At 42.4% G+C, this 17,268-nt stretch overlaps 1 protein-coding gene across 2 annotated transcripts; it reads left to right on the forward strand.

The window, feature by feature from the left end:
* The first annotated feature begins 1,475 nt into the window (after positions 1-1,475).
* On the forward strand, positions 1,476-17,206 carry LOC110528788 (uncharacterized protein C21orf58-like). 2 transcript variants are annotated; one of them, XM_036982806.1, is made up of 5 exons: positions 1,476-3,719; positions 3,843-3,915; positions 4,007-4,153; positions 16,799-16,910; positions 16,996-17,206. In XM_036982806.1, exons 1-5 carry the CDS (start codon positions 3,652-3,654, stop codon positions 17,073-17,075), a joined length of 480 nt encoding a protein of 159 aa, XP_036838701.1. In that variant the 5' UTR covers positions 1,476-3,651; the 3' UTR covers positions 17,076-17,206. The 2 variants fall into 2 exon arrangements, with proteins under 2 accessions (XP_036838701.1, XP_036838700.1); XM_036982805.1 differs by having other exon boundaries at positions 16,799-17,206.
* The last annotated feature ends 62 nt before the right edge of the window (positions 17,207-17,268 follow it).

Consider the following 17,268-nt stretch of genomic DNA (forward strand, 5'->3'; position numbering starts at 1 on the left):
GTCCCTGACTGACAAGTTACAAACCAATCAGAGGACTGAATAGTGAAGCTAAACTTTGATTGAAAAAGGAATTAGCCAATACATGTAGAGAGTCACAGACATAGTCCACCCATACATTTCTATTTTAAAAATGTGTGCCTGTTTTTGATTGGATCATGAAGCTTTTTAAACCAACTACTCCACCTATGCAAACGGCGCACTAAATGCCCGGGGGAAATGAGTTAACCAGTAGCAGCATAGCGTTGCCTTTCACAAGTTCAACTATCAACTGAATTATCTTGACTATGGATTTTGTCCACTAACTACATATTAGAGCTCTTCATGGGTCCACCCGGACACGAATACCCGAGACCAGGTCCGGGTCCAAATTTCAAACTTGTGCGGGTTGGTTCCGGTTTAGTTGCATTCACACAGCACAATTCTGATATTTTTTCCCTCTAATCTTTTCAAGTGAGGTCTTTTTCAGAGCTGATCTGATTGGTCAAAATAGACACATCGAAATGTACTGGGGGAGGGGTGGTCCAAATAGGGAGGGTTGTCAAACAATTTTTTTTTTTTTTGCTTTGGGGGGATGTGGGTTTTTTTTTGCTTTGGGGGGGGGGGGGGGGGTGTGTTGTGTTTGTTTTTTTTTGCTTTGGGGGGGTGTTTTTTTTATTTCATTGAGCACATGGGAGGGTAGTGCGTTTTTCCCTCGTTTACATTTGCTCTTCTGCTCATACTTTCCCTATAAATAATGGTTGGACTTACTTTTGATATTACGCTAATATAGTTTAGAAATGTTTGTGAAGGTTTGGTATGGTGTGGCTATTATTAAGCTTTAGCCACTGCAGGCCTATGATATGACGGCACTGCGCCCCAGAGCTCCAACTGACTCCTACAGGTGAACTTGAGGGGAGGAAGACTGTTTCAGGCCTACGAGAGTTACTCCTGTAATCTAACAATATAATACTTATCTTTATTCATTTTTTTTATCAAAATATTTTGTATGTCTATATCTGTATAGCAGACGCAGCAGCCATCTGACATAAAGAAATGCATGTTGGTGTCGTAGCATGCCACTGGCATTTCTCTACCTCTCTCTCGGGTTGGGCCTAAGTTTCTCTGTTTTCTAGAGGCTATAAATATTTGTTACAATTTTAATGTTGTCAAGCACCAAACCCGCACTGCTCATTTAACCCGCAAGCCAGCCACACAAATATGTCAGATGAAACACTGGCCAACTGGTGACTGAAGTCAGCTTGCAAGCTCTCCTTCACAAGGACTCACTAGAGCGTGATGGAATAAGGAAATCCCGGGCCAGCCACACCCCCCCCCAAGCCCTACATTCTATACTGGGTAAGCCTACAAGGTAAGGGAGGAATGTATTTTCTGTTTGTCCAGATTGACACTTGGTATTTATTAGGATCCCCATTAGCCACTGCAAAAGCATCAGCTACTCTTCCTGGGGTCCACATAAACATGACATAGTACAGAACATTATTAGTCAAGGACCGAAATACATTTAAAATGTCACACATAGTTTACATATCAGTTCATACACACAATATCTAGGACTAATACAAAGTACAGTGCAAATTACAATATATATAACATGTCTGTGTCTCTTCTCAGTCCCCTTTGTGCAGTAAGGTGTTCTTTTATCTGTTTTTTTAAACTTCTTACCTGTTGTGGCAGAGTTCCATGTAGTCATGGTTCTATTTAATACTGTGCATTTTCCAGCCTCTGTTCTGGACTTGGGGACTAGTCTATTTATTGTGGTGTTGAAAATGCAAACCATGTCATTGAAGTGCACGAAGTCAGTATGCTTTGTTTATTGGTTGTGTGGTGCATTGGCACCGAAACCAGCCCCTCTCACCCAGTACATTTTGATCAGAATTGGGCTGCCTGTGTGAACACAGCCTTTGATTGTCATCTGGTCTTGGGTCTATGTAACTACAGCCGATAGACCAGAGTGGGCCCGAATGGACACGATCATGGCTCTATATAAGCTATAGCCTTCAAACTCAACGCTGGACTTCAAAACCAGTTCCACTACTTTTTTTTTTGTTCCCCTCCAATCAGGGCCTGATTTAGACCTGGGACACCAGACGGGTGTATTTAACTATCAGGTAGAACGGAAAATCAGTAGGCTCCAGACCTCATAAGGTAAGAGTTGAATACCCCTGACCTATGGCATATTTATTTGAAGCTATTAAGGTGAATGTATTGACTTATAGAAGAAGAGCAATTTTTTTTTGTCACTCTGGTATGTTAGGGTGTGGGTCGTGTCTAGCTCGGGTTGTCCTCGGGTCCATTCAGGTATGGGTCGTGTCTAGCTTGGGTTGTCCTCGGGTCCATTCGGGTATGGGTCGTGTCTAGCTCGGATTGTCCTCGGGTCCATTCGGGAATGGGTCGTGTCTAGCTCGGGTTGTCCTCGGGTCCATTCGGGTATGGGTTTTCAGGTCCGGGCACCGATGGACTTACCATTAAACAGAAATAAAAATCTCTGCTTGAGGCATAAATAAATAATACAAAAAACAGCAGTAAGGCCAAATTCAATGTTTCATCAAATCATTTTTTTCAAATATTTTTGATACCTACATGGGTCCTAAAATTCTAAAGTAAATAGCTAAATGATCCTTGGTATGACCATCTTAAAACAATTCCATATGTTAGCTCAGTAGAAACCTAGCCCCGGGCCCATAGACTCGAGGCGGTTAAAAGGTCATATATTTTTACAGTTAAATTATGTCTTTACTATAAATCTTTTTTTTTAAACGAGGAGGGGTGGGGCCTCCAAATGATTAAGTTTGTCCCTGGGTCCAGGTCCAACTTTTTGGACAGGAGAAGACCTCCAATCTCTCCAATAAAGACTCAATTTATAAATTTTCAGCCCAGAGCTTCTCATTCCAGACCCTATTTAGGTGCCAATCTGGTATGATTAAATGACCACCCAAGTTTATACCAATTTCTACCAGTCTGTATGTTGATTGCATATATTACTTTATATTCTTATCCCAAACCATTTCACTGACCCTTGCTTTAACATTTCTTTAATTACCTTACTGGGTTGTTGTTCAAGAGAAATAGACTGCTTGTGTAGGCTCAGATGGTAAACAATCACCTAGGATCAAGACCAAAACCAGGAAAGGTAACCAAGCAGTAGGCGTGGCTTGGTTGGCATAAACAGTTGTGTCCCTTAGTAACCAGGTAAGTGGTCTCAGTTTGGCGTAGAGACTGAGAGCTGATCGAAAGGTGTGTGAGGTACAGCTAAAGAGCTACAGGTAAATTGGGGACGGGGGAGTGGGGGTGTGTACAGCGGTGACCCTCAGTCACTTATTGCTGTGTGTGTGTGTGTGTGTGTGTGTGTGTGTGTGGACAACTTCACAGTGTGGAGAATACAGTACTCTCCGAATGACTAATCTCATGCTTGACCAGATGACCCGACTCAAACTCAGGCTGCTGGAGAAGGTCATTGATTATTTGATTGAGTTTTTAAAGTTTTGGATATCAAATAATCATCTGATCATTTACTTTGATAGACAGAAAGGCCATGTTTTTAACTTATGAGTGAAACTAAAAGTAGTAAAAGAGGCAGTCTTTTCTGATGTTGTGAGTTCTGGCTGCACATGGCCTCGTTGACTGCTGACTACTCCCCTCCTGCTAGTCTTCATGTCCACAGCGACTGGAGAACGAGAGGGACAACAAGGACAGCAGAGCAGAGTCTGCCCTATCCACCAGTAAGACTACAAAATGTTTGAAAATAAATATTGTAATGAAACGTTGAAGTACAAGCAAACCCTGATTGTTCCTTTTTGTGTGACTGTGTTTTCTGATGTTACTCCTAATTCTGATTGGCCAAGGAGTTTTGATGGACAGGCGGATGCGCTTCACAGTGTGCTTAGACGAAAAAAGGACCTGCTGCAAAGACTGAGGGTATGACATCATTATTAAGTTATTTATCAACATCACCATTATCATCATCATCAAACTCACATAACTTTGTCTGTGTGTGTGTTGCCTGCAGGAGCAGCACATGTTGGAGAACCTGAGCAGACCTTACACCTGGGGTGGGACAGGGAGACGGTACCGCCCAGACCTCCTCCTGACCTTCTGCCTCCTCTTCCGGCCCCCTTCCATATCTACCAGCCTGCCCCTGCACCCCCAGCAAATGGTGAGACAAAAATCCTTCTCTTTCCCTCCCTCTTGCTCTGCTTTTTCTATTTCTCTCATTCACAGACAGCTGATGCTATTTGTCTCTTAGACACAGACAGCTGATGCTATTTGTCTCTTACACACAGACAGCTGATGCTATTTGTCTCTTACACACAGACAGCTGATGCTATTTTTCTCTTACACACAGACAGCTGATGCTATTTGTCTCTTAGACACAGACAGCTGATGCTATTTGTCTCTTAGACACAGACAGCTGATGCTATTTGTCTCTTAGACACAGACAGCTGATACTATTTGTCTCTTACACACAGACAGCTGATGCTATTTGTCTCTTACACACAGACAGCTGATGCTATTTGTCTCTTACACACAGACAGCTGATGCTATCTCTTACACACAGACAGCTGATGCTATTTGTCTCTTACACACAGACAGCTGATGCTATTTGTCTCTTACACACAGACAGCTGATGCTATTTGTCTCTTACACAAAGACAGCTGATGCTATTTGTCTCTTACACACAGACAGCTGATGCTATGTCTCTTACACACAGACAGCTGATGCTATTTGTCTCTTACACACAGACAGCTGATGCTATTTCTCTCTTAGACAGACAGCTGATGCTATTTCTCTCTTACACACAGACAGCTGATGCTATTTGTCTCTTACACACAGACAGCTGATGCTATTTCTCTCTTAGACAGACAGCTGATGCTATTTGTCTCTTACACACAGACAGCTGATGCTATTTCTCTTACACACAGACAGCTGATGCTATTTCTCTCTTATACACAGACAGCTGATGCTATTTGTCTCTTACACAGACAGCTGATGCTATTTGTCTCTTAGACACAGACAGCTGATGCTATTTGTCTCTTACACACAGACAGCTGATGCTATTTGTCTCTTACACACAGACAGCTGATGCTATCTCTCTTACACACAGACAGCTGATGCTATTTGTCTCTTACACACAGACAGCTGATGCTATTTCTCTCTTAGACACAGACAGCTGATGCTATTTGTCTCTTAGACACAGACAGCTGATGCTATTTGTCTCTTAGACACAGACAGCTGATGCTATTTGTCTCTTAGACACAGACAGCTGATGCTATTTGTCTCTTAGACACAGACAGCTGATGCTATTTGTCTCTTACACACAGACAGCTGATGCTATTTGTCTCTTACACACAGACAGCTGATGCTATTTGTCTCTTACACACAGACAGCTGATGCTATTTGTCTCTTACACACAGACAGCTGATGCTATTTCTCTCTTACACACAGACAGCTGATGCTATTTCTCTCTTACACACAGACAGCTGATGCTATTTGTCTCTTAGACACAGACAGCTGATGCTATTTGTCTCTTAGACACAGACAGCTGATGCTATTTCTCTCTTACACACAGACAGCTGATGCTATTTGTCTCTTAGACACAGACAGCTGATGCTATTTGTCTCTTAGACACAGACAGCTGATGCTATTTGTCTCTTACACACAGACAGCTGATGCTATTTCGCTCTTACACACAGACAGCTGATGCTATTTGTCTCTTACACACAGACAGCTGATGCTATTTGTCTCTTACACACAGACAGCTGATGCTATTTCTCTCTTACACACAGACAGCTGATGCTATTTCTCTCTTACACACAGACAGCTGATGCTATTTGTCTCTTACACACAGACAGCTGATGCTATTTCTCTCTTAGACAGACAGCTGATGCTATTTCTCTCTTACACACAGACAGCTGATGCTATTTGTCTCTTACACACAGACAGCTGATGCTATTTGTCTCTTACACACAGACAGCTGATGCTATCTCTCTTTGACACAGACAGCTGATGCTATTTGTCTCTTAGACACAGACAGCTGATGCTATTTGTCTCTTAGACACAGACAGCTGATGCTATTTGTCTCTTAGACACAGACAGCTGATGCTATTTGTCTCTTAGACACAGACAGCTGATGCTATTTGTCTCTTAGACACAGACAGCTGATGCTATTTGTCTCTTAGACACAGACAGCTGATGCTATTTGTCTCTTAGACACAGACAGCTGATGCTATTTGTCTCTTAGACACAGACAGCTGATGCTATTTGTCTCTTAGACACAGACAGCTGATGCTATTTGTCTCTTAGACAGACAGCTGATGCTATTTGTCTCTTACACACAGACAGCTGATGCTATTTCTCTTACACACAGACAGCTGATGCTATTTCTCTCTTACGCACAGACAGCTGATGCTATTTGTCTCTTACGCACAGACAGCTGATGCTATTTGTCTCTTACGCACAGACAGCTGATGCTATTTGTCTCTTACGCACAGACAGCTGATGCTATTTGTCTCTTACACACAGACAGCTGATGCTATTTGTCTCTTACACACAGACAGCTGATGCTATTTGTCTCTTACACACAGACAGCTGATGCTATTTGTCTCTTACACAGACAGCTGATGCTATTTGTCTCTTACACAGACAGCTGATGCTATTTGTCTCTTACACAGACAGCTGATGCTATTTGTCTCTTACACAGACAGCTGATGCTATTTGTCTCAGACACAGACAGCTGATGCTATTTGTCTCTTAGACACAGACAGCTGATGCTATTTGTCTCTTACACACAGACAGCTGATGCTATTTGTCTCTTACACACAGACAGCTGATGCTATCTCTCTTACACACAGACAGCTGATGCTATTTGTCTCTTACACACAGACAGCTGATGCTATTTCTCTCTTAGACACAGACAGCTGATGCTATTTGTCTCTTAGACACAGACAGCTGATGCTATTTGTCTCTTAGACACAGACAGCTGATGCTATTTCTCTCTTACACACAGACAGCTGATGCTATTTCTCTCTTAGACACAGACAGCTGATGCTATTTGTCTCTTAGACACAGACAGCTGATGCTATTTCTCTCTTACACACAGACAGCTGATGCTATTTCTCTCTTACACACAGACAGCTGATGCTATCTCTCTTACACACAGACAGCTGATGCTATTTGTCTCTTACACACAGACAGCTGATGCTATTTGTCTCTTAGACACAGACAGCTGATGCTATTTCTCTCTTACACACAGACAGCTGATGCTATTTCTCTCTTACACACAGACAGCTGATGCTATCTCTCTTACACACAGACAGCTGATGCTATTTGTCTCTTACACACAGACAGCTGATGCTATTTGTCTCTTACACAGACAGCTGATGCTATTTGTCTCTTACACACAGACAGCTGATGCTATTTGTCTCTTACACACAGACAGCTGATGCTATTTGTCTCTTACACACAGACAGCTGATGCTATTTCTCTCTTACACACAGACAGCTGATGCTATTTCTCTCTTACACACAGACAGCTGATGCCATTTGTCTCTTACACACAGACAGCTGATGCTATTTCTCTCTTAGACAGACAGCTGATGCTATTTCTCTCTTACACACAGACAGCTGATGCTATTTGTCTCTTACACACAGACAGCTGATGCTATTTGTCTCTTACACACAGACAGCTGATGCTATCTCTCTTTGACACAGACAGCTGATGCTATTTGTCTCTTAGACACAGACAGCTGATGCTATTTGTCTCTTAGACACAGACAGCTGATGCTATTTGTCTCTTAGACACAGACAGCTGATGCTATTTGTCTCTTAGACACAGACAGCTGATGCTATTTGTCTCTTAGACACAGACAGCTGATGCTATTTGTCTCTTAGACACAGACAGCTGATGCTATTTCTCTCTTAGACAGACAGCTGATGCTATTTGTCTCTTACACACAGACAGCTGATGCTATTTCTCTTACACACAGACAGCTGATGCTATTTCTCTCTTACACACAGACAGCTGATGCTATTTGTCTCTTACGCACAGACAGCTGATGCTATTTGTCTCTTACGCACAGACAGCTGATGCTATTTGTCTCTTACACACAGACAGCTGATGCTATTTGTCTCTTACACACAGACAGCTGATGCTATTTGTCTCTTACACACAGACAGCTGATGCTATTTGTCTCTTACACACAGACAGCTGATGCTATTTGTCTCTTACACACAGACAGCTGATGCTATTTGTCTCTTACACAGACAGCTGATGCTATTTGTCTCTTACACAGACAGCTGATGCTATTTGTCTCTTACACAGACAGCTGATGCTATTTGTCTCTTACACAGACAGCTGATGCTATTTGTCTCAGACACAGACAGCTGATGCTATTTGTCTCTTAGACACAGACAGCTGATGCTATTTGTCTCTTACACACAGACAGCTGATGCTATTTGTCTCTTACACACAGACAGCTGATGCTATCTCTCTTACACACAGACAGCTGATGCTATTTGTCTCTTACACAGACAGCTGATGCTATTTGTCTCAGACACAGACAGCTGATGCTATTTGTCTCTTAGACACAGACAGCTGATGCTATTTGTCTCTTAGACACAGACAGCTGATGCTATTTGTCTCTTAGACACAGACAGCTGATGCTATTTCTCTCTTACACACAGACAGCTGATGCTATTTCTCTCTTAGACACAGACAGCTGATGCTATTTGTCTCTTAGACACAGACAGCTGATGCTATTTCTCTCTTACACACAGACAGCTGATGCTATTTCTCTCTTACACACAGACAGCTGATGCTATCTCTCTTACACACAGACAGCTGATGCTATTTGTCTCTTACACACAGACAGCTGATGCTATTTGTCTCTTAGACACAGACAGCTGATGCTATTTCTCTCTTACACACAGACAGCTGATGCTATTTCTCTCTTACACACAGACAGCTGATGCTATCTCTCTTACACACAGACAGCTGATGCTATTTGTCTCTTACACACAGACAGCTGATGCTATTTGTCTCTTACACAGACAGCTGATGCTATTTGTCTCTTACACACAGACAGCTGATGCTATTTGTCTCTTACACACAGACAGCTGATGCTATTTGTCTCTTACACACAGACAGCTGATGCTATTTGTCTCTTACACACAGACAGCTGATGCTATTTGTCTCTTACACACAGACAGCTGATGCTATGTCTCTTACACACAGACAGCTGATGCTATTTGTCTCTTACACACAGACAGCTGATGCTATTTCTCTCTTAGACAGACAGCTGATGCTATTTCTCTCTTACACACAGACAGCTGATGCTATTTGTCTCTTACACACAGACAGCTGATGCTATTTCTCTCTTAGACAGACAGCTGATGCTATTTGTCTCTTACACACAGACAGCTGATGCTATTTCTCTCTTACACACAGACAGCTGATGCTATTTCTCTCTTACACACAGACAGCTGATGCTATTTTTCTCTTACGCACAGACAGCTGATGCTATTTGTCTCTTACGCACAGACAGCTGATGCTATTTGTCTCTTACACACAGACAGCTGATGCTATTTGTCTCTTACACACAGACAGCTGATGCTATTTGTCTCTTACACACAGACAGCTGATGCTATTTGTCTCTTAGACACAGACAGCTGATGCTATTTGTCTCTTAGACACAGACAGCTGATGCTATTTGTCTCTTAGACACAGACAGCTGATGCTATTTCTCTCTTAGACAGACAGCTGATGCTATTTGTCTCTTACACACAGACAGCTGATGCTATTTCTCTTACACACAGACAGCTGATGCTATTTCTCTCTTACACACAGACAGCTGATGCTATTTGTCTCTTACGCACAGACAGCTGATGCTATTTGTCTCTTACGCACAGACAGCTGATGCTATTTGTCTCTTAGACACAGACAGCTGATGCTATTTGTCTCTTAGACACAGACAGCTGATGCTATTTCTCTCTTAGACAGACAGCTGATGCTATTTGTCTCTTACACACAGACAGCTGATGCTATTTCTCTTACACACAGACAGCTGATGCTATTTCTCTCTTACACACAGACAGCTGATGCTATTTGTCTCTTACGCACAGACAGCTGATGCTATTTGTCTCTTACGCACAGACAGCTGATGCTATTTGTCTCTTACGCACAGACAGCTGATGCTATTTGTCTCTTACACACAGACAGCTGATGCTATTTGTCTCTTACACACAGACAGCTGATGCTATTTGTCTCTTACACACAGACAGCTGATGCTATTTGTCTCTTACACACAGACAGCTGATGCTATTTGTCTCTTACACACAGACAGCTGATGCTATTTGTCTCTTACACACAGACAGCTGATGCTATTTGTCTCTTACACAGACAGCTGATGCTATTTGTCTCTTACACAGACAGCTGATGATATTTGTCTCTTACACAGACAGCTGATGCTATTTGTCTCAGACACAGACAGCTGATGCTATTTGTCTCTTAGACACAGACAGCTGATGCTATTTGTCTCTTACACACAGACAGCTGATGCTATTTGTCTCTTACACACAGACAGCTGATGCTATCTCTCTTACACACAGACAGCTGATGCTATTTGTCTCTTACACGCAGACAGCTGATGCTATTTCTCTCTTAGACACAGACAGCTGATGCTATTTGTCTCTTAGACACAGACAGCTGATGCTATTTGTCTCTTAGACACAGACAGCTGATGCTATTTGTCTCTTAGACACAGACAGCTGATGCTATTTGTCTCTTAGACACAGACAGCTGATGCTATTTGTCTCTTAGACACAGACAGCTGATGCTATTTCTCTCTTACACACAGACAGCTGATGCTATTTCTCTCTTACACACAGACAGCTGATGCTATCTCTCTTACACACAGACAGCTGATGCTATTTGTCTCTTACACACAGACAGCTGATGCTATTTGTCTCTTAGACACAGACAGCTGATGCTATTTCTCTCTTACACACAGACAGCTGATGCTATTTCTCTCTTACACACAGACAGCTGATGCTATTTGTCTCTTACACACAGACAGCTGATGCTATTTGTCTCTTACACAGACAGCTGATGCTATTTGTCTCTTACACAGACAGCTGATGCTATTTGTCTCTTAGACACAGACAGCTGATGCTATTTGTCTCTTACGCACAGACAGCTGATGCTATTTGTCTCTTACGCACAGACAGCTGATGCTATTTGTCTCTTACGCACAGACAGCTGATGCTATTTGTCTCTTACACACAGACAGCTGATGCTATTTGTCTCTTACACACAGACAGCTGATGCTATTTGTCTCTTACACACAGACAGCTGATGCTATTTGTCTCTTACACACAGACAGCTGATGCTATTTGTCTCTTACACACAGACAGCTGATGCTATTTGTCTCTTACACACAGACAGCTGATGCTATTTGTCTCTTACACACAGACAGCTGATGCTATTTGTCTCTTAGACACAGACAGCTGATGCTATTTGTCTCTTACACACAGACAGCTGATGCTATTTGTCTCTTAGACACAGACAGCTGATGCTATTTGTCTCTTAGACACAGACAGCTGATGCTATTTCTCTCTTACACACAGACAGCTGATGCTATTTCTCTCTTACACACAGACAGCTGATGCTATCTCTCTTACACACAGACAGCTGATGCTATTTGTCTCTTACACACAGACAGCTGATGCTATTTGTCTCTTACACACAGACAGCTGATGCTATTTGTCTCTTACACACAGACAGCTGATGCTATTTGTCTCTTACACACAGACAGCTGATGCTATTTGTCTCTTACACAGACAGCTGATGCTATTTGTCTCTTACACAGACAGCTGATGCTATTTGTCTCTTAGACACAGACAGCTGATGCTATTTGTCTCTTAGACACAGACAGCTGATGCTATTTGTCTCTTAGACACAGACAGCTGATGCTATTTGTCTCTTAGACACAGACAGCTGATGCTATTTGTCTCTTACACACAGACAGCTGATGCTATTTGTCTCTTACACACAGACAGCTGATGCTATCTCTCTTACACACAGACAGCTGATGCTATTTGTCTCTTACACACAGACAGCTGATGCTATTTCTCTCTTAGACACAGACAGCTGATGCTATTTGTCTCTTAGACACAGACAGCTGATGCTATTTGTCTCAGACACAGACAGCTGATGCTATTTGTCTCTTAGACACAGACAGCTGATGCTATTTGTCTCTTAGACACAGACAGCTGATGCTATTTCTCTCTTACACACGGACAGCTGATGCTATTTCTCTCTTAGACACAGACAGCTGATGCTATTTGTCTCTTAGACACAGACAGCTGATGCTATTTGTCTCTTAGACACAGACAGCTGATGCTATTTCTCTCTTACACACAGACAGCTGATGCTATTTCTCTCTTACACACAGACAGCTGATGCTATCTCTCTTACACACAGACAGCTGATGCTATTTGTCTCTTACACACAGACAGCTGATGCTATTTGTCTCTTACACACAGACAGCTGATGCTATCTCTCTTACACACAGACAGCTGATGCTATTTGTCTCTTACACACAGACAGCTGATGCTATTTGTCTCTTAGACACAGACAGCTGATGCTATTTGTCTCTTAGACACAGACAGCTGATGCTATTTGTCTCTTAGACACAGACAGCTGATGCTATTTGTCTCTTAGACACAGACAGCTGATGCTATTTGTCTCTTAGACACAGACAGCTGATGCTATTTGTCTCTTAGACACAGACAGCTGATGCTATTTCTCTCTTACACACAGACAGCTGATGCTATTTGTCTCTTAGACACAGACAGCTGATGCTATTTGTCTCTTAGACACAGACAGCTGATGCTATTTGTCTCTTAGACACAGACAGCTGATGCTATTTCTCTCTTACACACAGACAGCTGATGCTATTTCTCTCTTACACACAGACAGCTGATGCTATCTCTCTTACACACAGACAGCTGATGCTATTTGTCTCTTACACAGACAGCTGATGCTATTTGTCTCTTACACACAGACAGCTGATGCTATTTGTCTCTTAGACACAGACAGCTGATGCTATTTGTCTCTTACACACAGACAGCTGATGCTATTTCGCTCTTACACACAGACAGCTGATGCTATTTGTCTCTTACACACAGACAGCTGATGCTATTTGTCTCTTACACACAGACAGCTGATGCTATTTCTCTCTTACACACAGACAGCTGATGCTATTTCTCTCTTACACACAGACAGCTGATGCTATTTCTCTCTTACACACAGACAGCTGATGCTATTTGTCTCTTACACACAGACAGCTGATGCTATTTCTCTCTTAGACAGACAGCTGATGCTATTTCTCTCTTACACACAGACAGCTGATGCTATTTGTCTCTTACACACAGACAGCTGATGCTATTTGTCTCTTACACACAGACAGCTGATGCTATTTCTCTTACACACAGACAGCTGATGCTATTTCTCTCTTACACACAGACAGCTGATGCTATTTGTCTCTTACGCACAGACAGCTGATGCTATTTGTCTCTTACGCACAGACAGCTGATGCTATTTGTCTCTTACGCACAGACAGCTGATGCTATTTGTCTCTTACACACAGACAGCTGATGCTATTTGTCTCTTACACACAGACAGCTGATGCTATTTGTCTCTTACACACAGACAGCTGATGCTATTTGTCTCTTACACACAGACAGCTGATGCTATTTGTCTCTTACACACAGACAGCTGATGCTATTTGTCTCTTACACACAGACAGCTGATGCTATTTGTCTCTTACACACAGACAGCTGATGCTATTTGTCTCTTACACACAGACAGCTGATGCTATTTGTCTCTTACACAGACAGCTGATGCTATTTGTCTCTTACACAGACAGCTGATGCTATTTGTCTCTTAGACACAGACAGCTGATGCTATTTGTCTCTTAGACACAGACAGCTGATGCTATTTGTCTCTTAGACACAGACAGCTGATGCTATTTGTCTCTTACACACAGACAGCTGATGCTATTTGTCTCTTACACACAGACAGCTGATGCTATCTCTCTTACACACAGACAGCTGATGCTATTTGTCTCTTACACACAGACAGCTGATGCTATTTCTCTCTTAGACACAGACAGCTGATGCTATTTGTCTCTTAGACACAGACAGCTGATGCTATTTGTCTCAGACACAGACAGCTGATGCTATTTGTCTCTTAGACACAGACAGCTGATGCTATTTGTCTCTTAGACACAGACAGCTGATGCTATTTCTCTCTTACACACGGACAGCTGATGCTATTTCTCTCTTAGACACAGACAGCTGATGCTATTTGTCTCTTAGACACAGACAGCTGATGCTATTTGTCTCTTAGACACAGACAGCTGATGCTATTTCTCTCTTACACACAGACAGCTGATGCTATTTCTCTCTTACACACAGACAGCTGATGCTATCTCTCTTACACACAGACAGCTGATGCTATTTGTCTCTTACACACAGACAGCTGATGCTATTTGTCTCTTACACACAGACAGCTGATGCTATTTCTCTCTTACACACAGACAGCTGATGCTATTTGTCTCTTACACACAGACAGCTGATGCTATCTCTCTTACACACAGACAGCTGATGCTATTTCTCTCTTACACACAGACAGCTGATGCTATTTGTCTCTTACACACAGACAGCTGATGCTATTTCTCTCTTACACACAGACAGCTGATGCTATTTGTCTCTTAGACACAGACAGCTGATGCTATTTCTCTCTTACACACAGACAGCTGATGATATTTCTCTCTTACACACAGACAGCTGATGCTATTTCTCTCTTAGACACAGACAGCTGATGCTATTTCTCTCTTACACACAGACAGCTGATGCTATTTGTCTCTTAGACACAGACAGCTGATGCTATTTGTCTCTTAGACACAGACAGCTGATGCTATTTGTCTCTTAGACACAGACAGCTGATGCTATTTGTCTCTTAGACACAGACAGCTGATGCTATTTCTCTCTTACACACAGACAGCTGATGCTATTTGTCTCTTACACACAGACAGCTGATGCTATTTCTCTCTTAGACACAGACAGCTGATGCTATTTCTCTCTTACACACAGACAGCTGATGCTATTTGTCTCTTAGACACAGACAGCTGATGCTATTTGTCTCTTAGACACAGACAGCTGATGCTATTTGTCTCTTAGACACAGACAGCTGATGCTATTTCTCTCTTACACACAGACAGCTGATGCTATTTCTCTCTTAGACACAGACAGCTGATGCTATTTGTCTCTTAGACACAGACAGCTGATGCTATTTCTCTCTTACACACAGACAGCTGATGCTATCTCTCTTACACACAGACAGCTGATGCTATTTGTCTCTTACACAGACAGCTGATGCTATTTGTCTCTTAGACACAGACAGCTGATGCTATTTGTCTCTTACACAGACAGCTGATGCTATTTGTCTCTTAGACACAGACAGCTGATGCTATTTCTCTCTTACACACAGACAGCTGATGCTATCTCTTACACACAGACAGCTGATGCTATTTGTCTCTTACACACAGACAGCTGATGCTATTTGTCTCTTACACAGACAGCTGATGCTATTTGTCTCTTACACACAGACAGCTGATGCTATTTGTCTCTTAGACACAGACAGCTGATGCTATTTGTCTCTTAGACACAGACAGCTGATGCTATTTGTCTCTTAGACACAGACAGCTGATGCTATTTGTCTCTTACACACAGACAGCTGATGCTATTTGTCTCTTACACACAGACAGCTGATGCTATCTCTCTTACACACAGACAGCTGATGCTATTTGTCTCTTACACACAGACAGCTGATGCTATTTCTCTCTTAGACACAGACAGCTGATGCTATTTGTCTCTTAGACACAGACAGCTGATGCTATTTGTCTCTTAGACACAGACAGCTGATGCTATTTGTCTCTTAGACACAGACAGCTGATGCTATTTCTCTCTTACACACAGACAGCTGATGCTATTTCTCTCTTACACACAGACAGCTGATGCTATCTCTCTTACACACAGACAGCTGATGCTATTTGTCTCTTACACACAGACAGCTGATGCTATTTGTCTCTTACACAGACAGCTGATGCTATTTGTCTCTTACACACAGACAGCTGATGCTATTTGTCTCTTAGACACAGACAGCTGATGCTATTTGTCTCTTACACACAGACAGCTGATGCTATTTCTCTCTTACACACAGACAGCTGATGCTATTTCTCTCTTACACACAGACAGCTGATGCTATTTGTCTCTTACACACAGACAGCTGATGCTATTTGTCTCTTACACACAGACAGCTGATGCTATTTCTCTCTTACAGACAGCTGATGCTATTTCTCTCTTACGCACAGACAGCTGATGCTATTTCTCTCTTACGCACAGACAGCTGATGCTATTTGTCTCTTACACACAGACAGCTGATGCTATCTCTCTTACACACAGACAGCTGATGCTATTTGTCTCTTACACACAGACAGCTGATGCTATTTGTCTCTTACACAGACAGCTGATGCTATTTGTCTCTTACACACAGACAGCTGATGCTATTTCTCTCTTACACACAGACAGCTGATGCTATTTGTCTCTTACACACAGACAGCTGATGCTATTTGTCTCTTACACACAGACAGCTGATGCTATTTGTCTCTTACACACAGACAGCTGATGCTATTTGTCTCTTACACACAGACAGCTGATGCTATTTCTCTCTTGGTCTGTAGTTGCCCCAGCAGCCTACTACCTTCATACAGCAGTTACCACAGCAACAGCCCCTCATACAACAGATGCCCCCTCCTCAGCCAAACCATGCACCACAGTCTGGGAGCATCAAAGGTAAACACACACACACAAATGCCAAATGCAGCTACTTCTGTGCGTGTGTGTGCATAATGTTAATTTTCATGTATGTGTGTGTTAGACATGGTGGAGCTGATGTTGATGCAGAATGCACAACATGATGCTGAAAGCAATGTCTCCCACGGCCCTATCACCACCTAACCAAGGACAGGTCCGTTTCACACACACCCACATCATTTATGTCAAATCAAATCGTATTTATCACAAGCGCCGAATACAACAGTTGTAGACCTTACTGTGAAATGCTTACTTACAAGCTCTTAACCAACAATGTAGCTCAAGAAAGAGTTAAGAAAATAAAAAATAAAACATATTTCAATGTAGTCAATCAGTC

Source organism: Oncorhynchus mykiss, chromosome 7, assembly GCF_013265735.2.
Source record: "Oncorhynchus mykiss isolate Arlee chromosome 7, USDA_OmykA_1.1, whole genome shotgun sequence".
NCBI classification, from domain to species: Eukaryota; Metazoa; Chordata; class Actinopteri; order Salmoniformes; family Salmonidae; genus Oncorhynchus; species Oncorhynchus mykiss.

What these genes read in the sequence shown, in the direction of transcription:
- LOC110528788 (XM_036982805.1), top strand. Translation starts at nt 3,652, where the DNA reads ATGTCCACAGCGACTGGAGAACGAGAGGGACAACAAGGACAGCAGAGC. An exon ending in AGAGTCTGCCCTATCCACCA is followed by an intron (nt 3,720 to 3,842) that starts GTAAGACTACAA and finishes TGATTGGCCAAG; the next exon opens with GAGTTTTGATGGACAGGCGG. An exon ending in CCCTGCACCCCCAGCAAATG is followed by an intron (nt 4,154 to 16,798) that starts GTGAGACAAAAA and finishes CTTGGTCTGTAG; the next exon opens with TTGCCCCAGCAGCCTACTAC.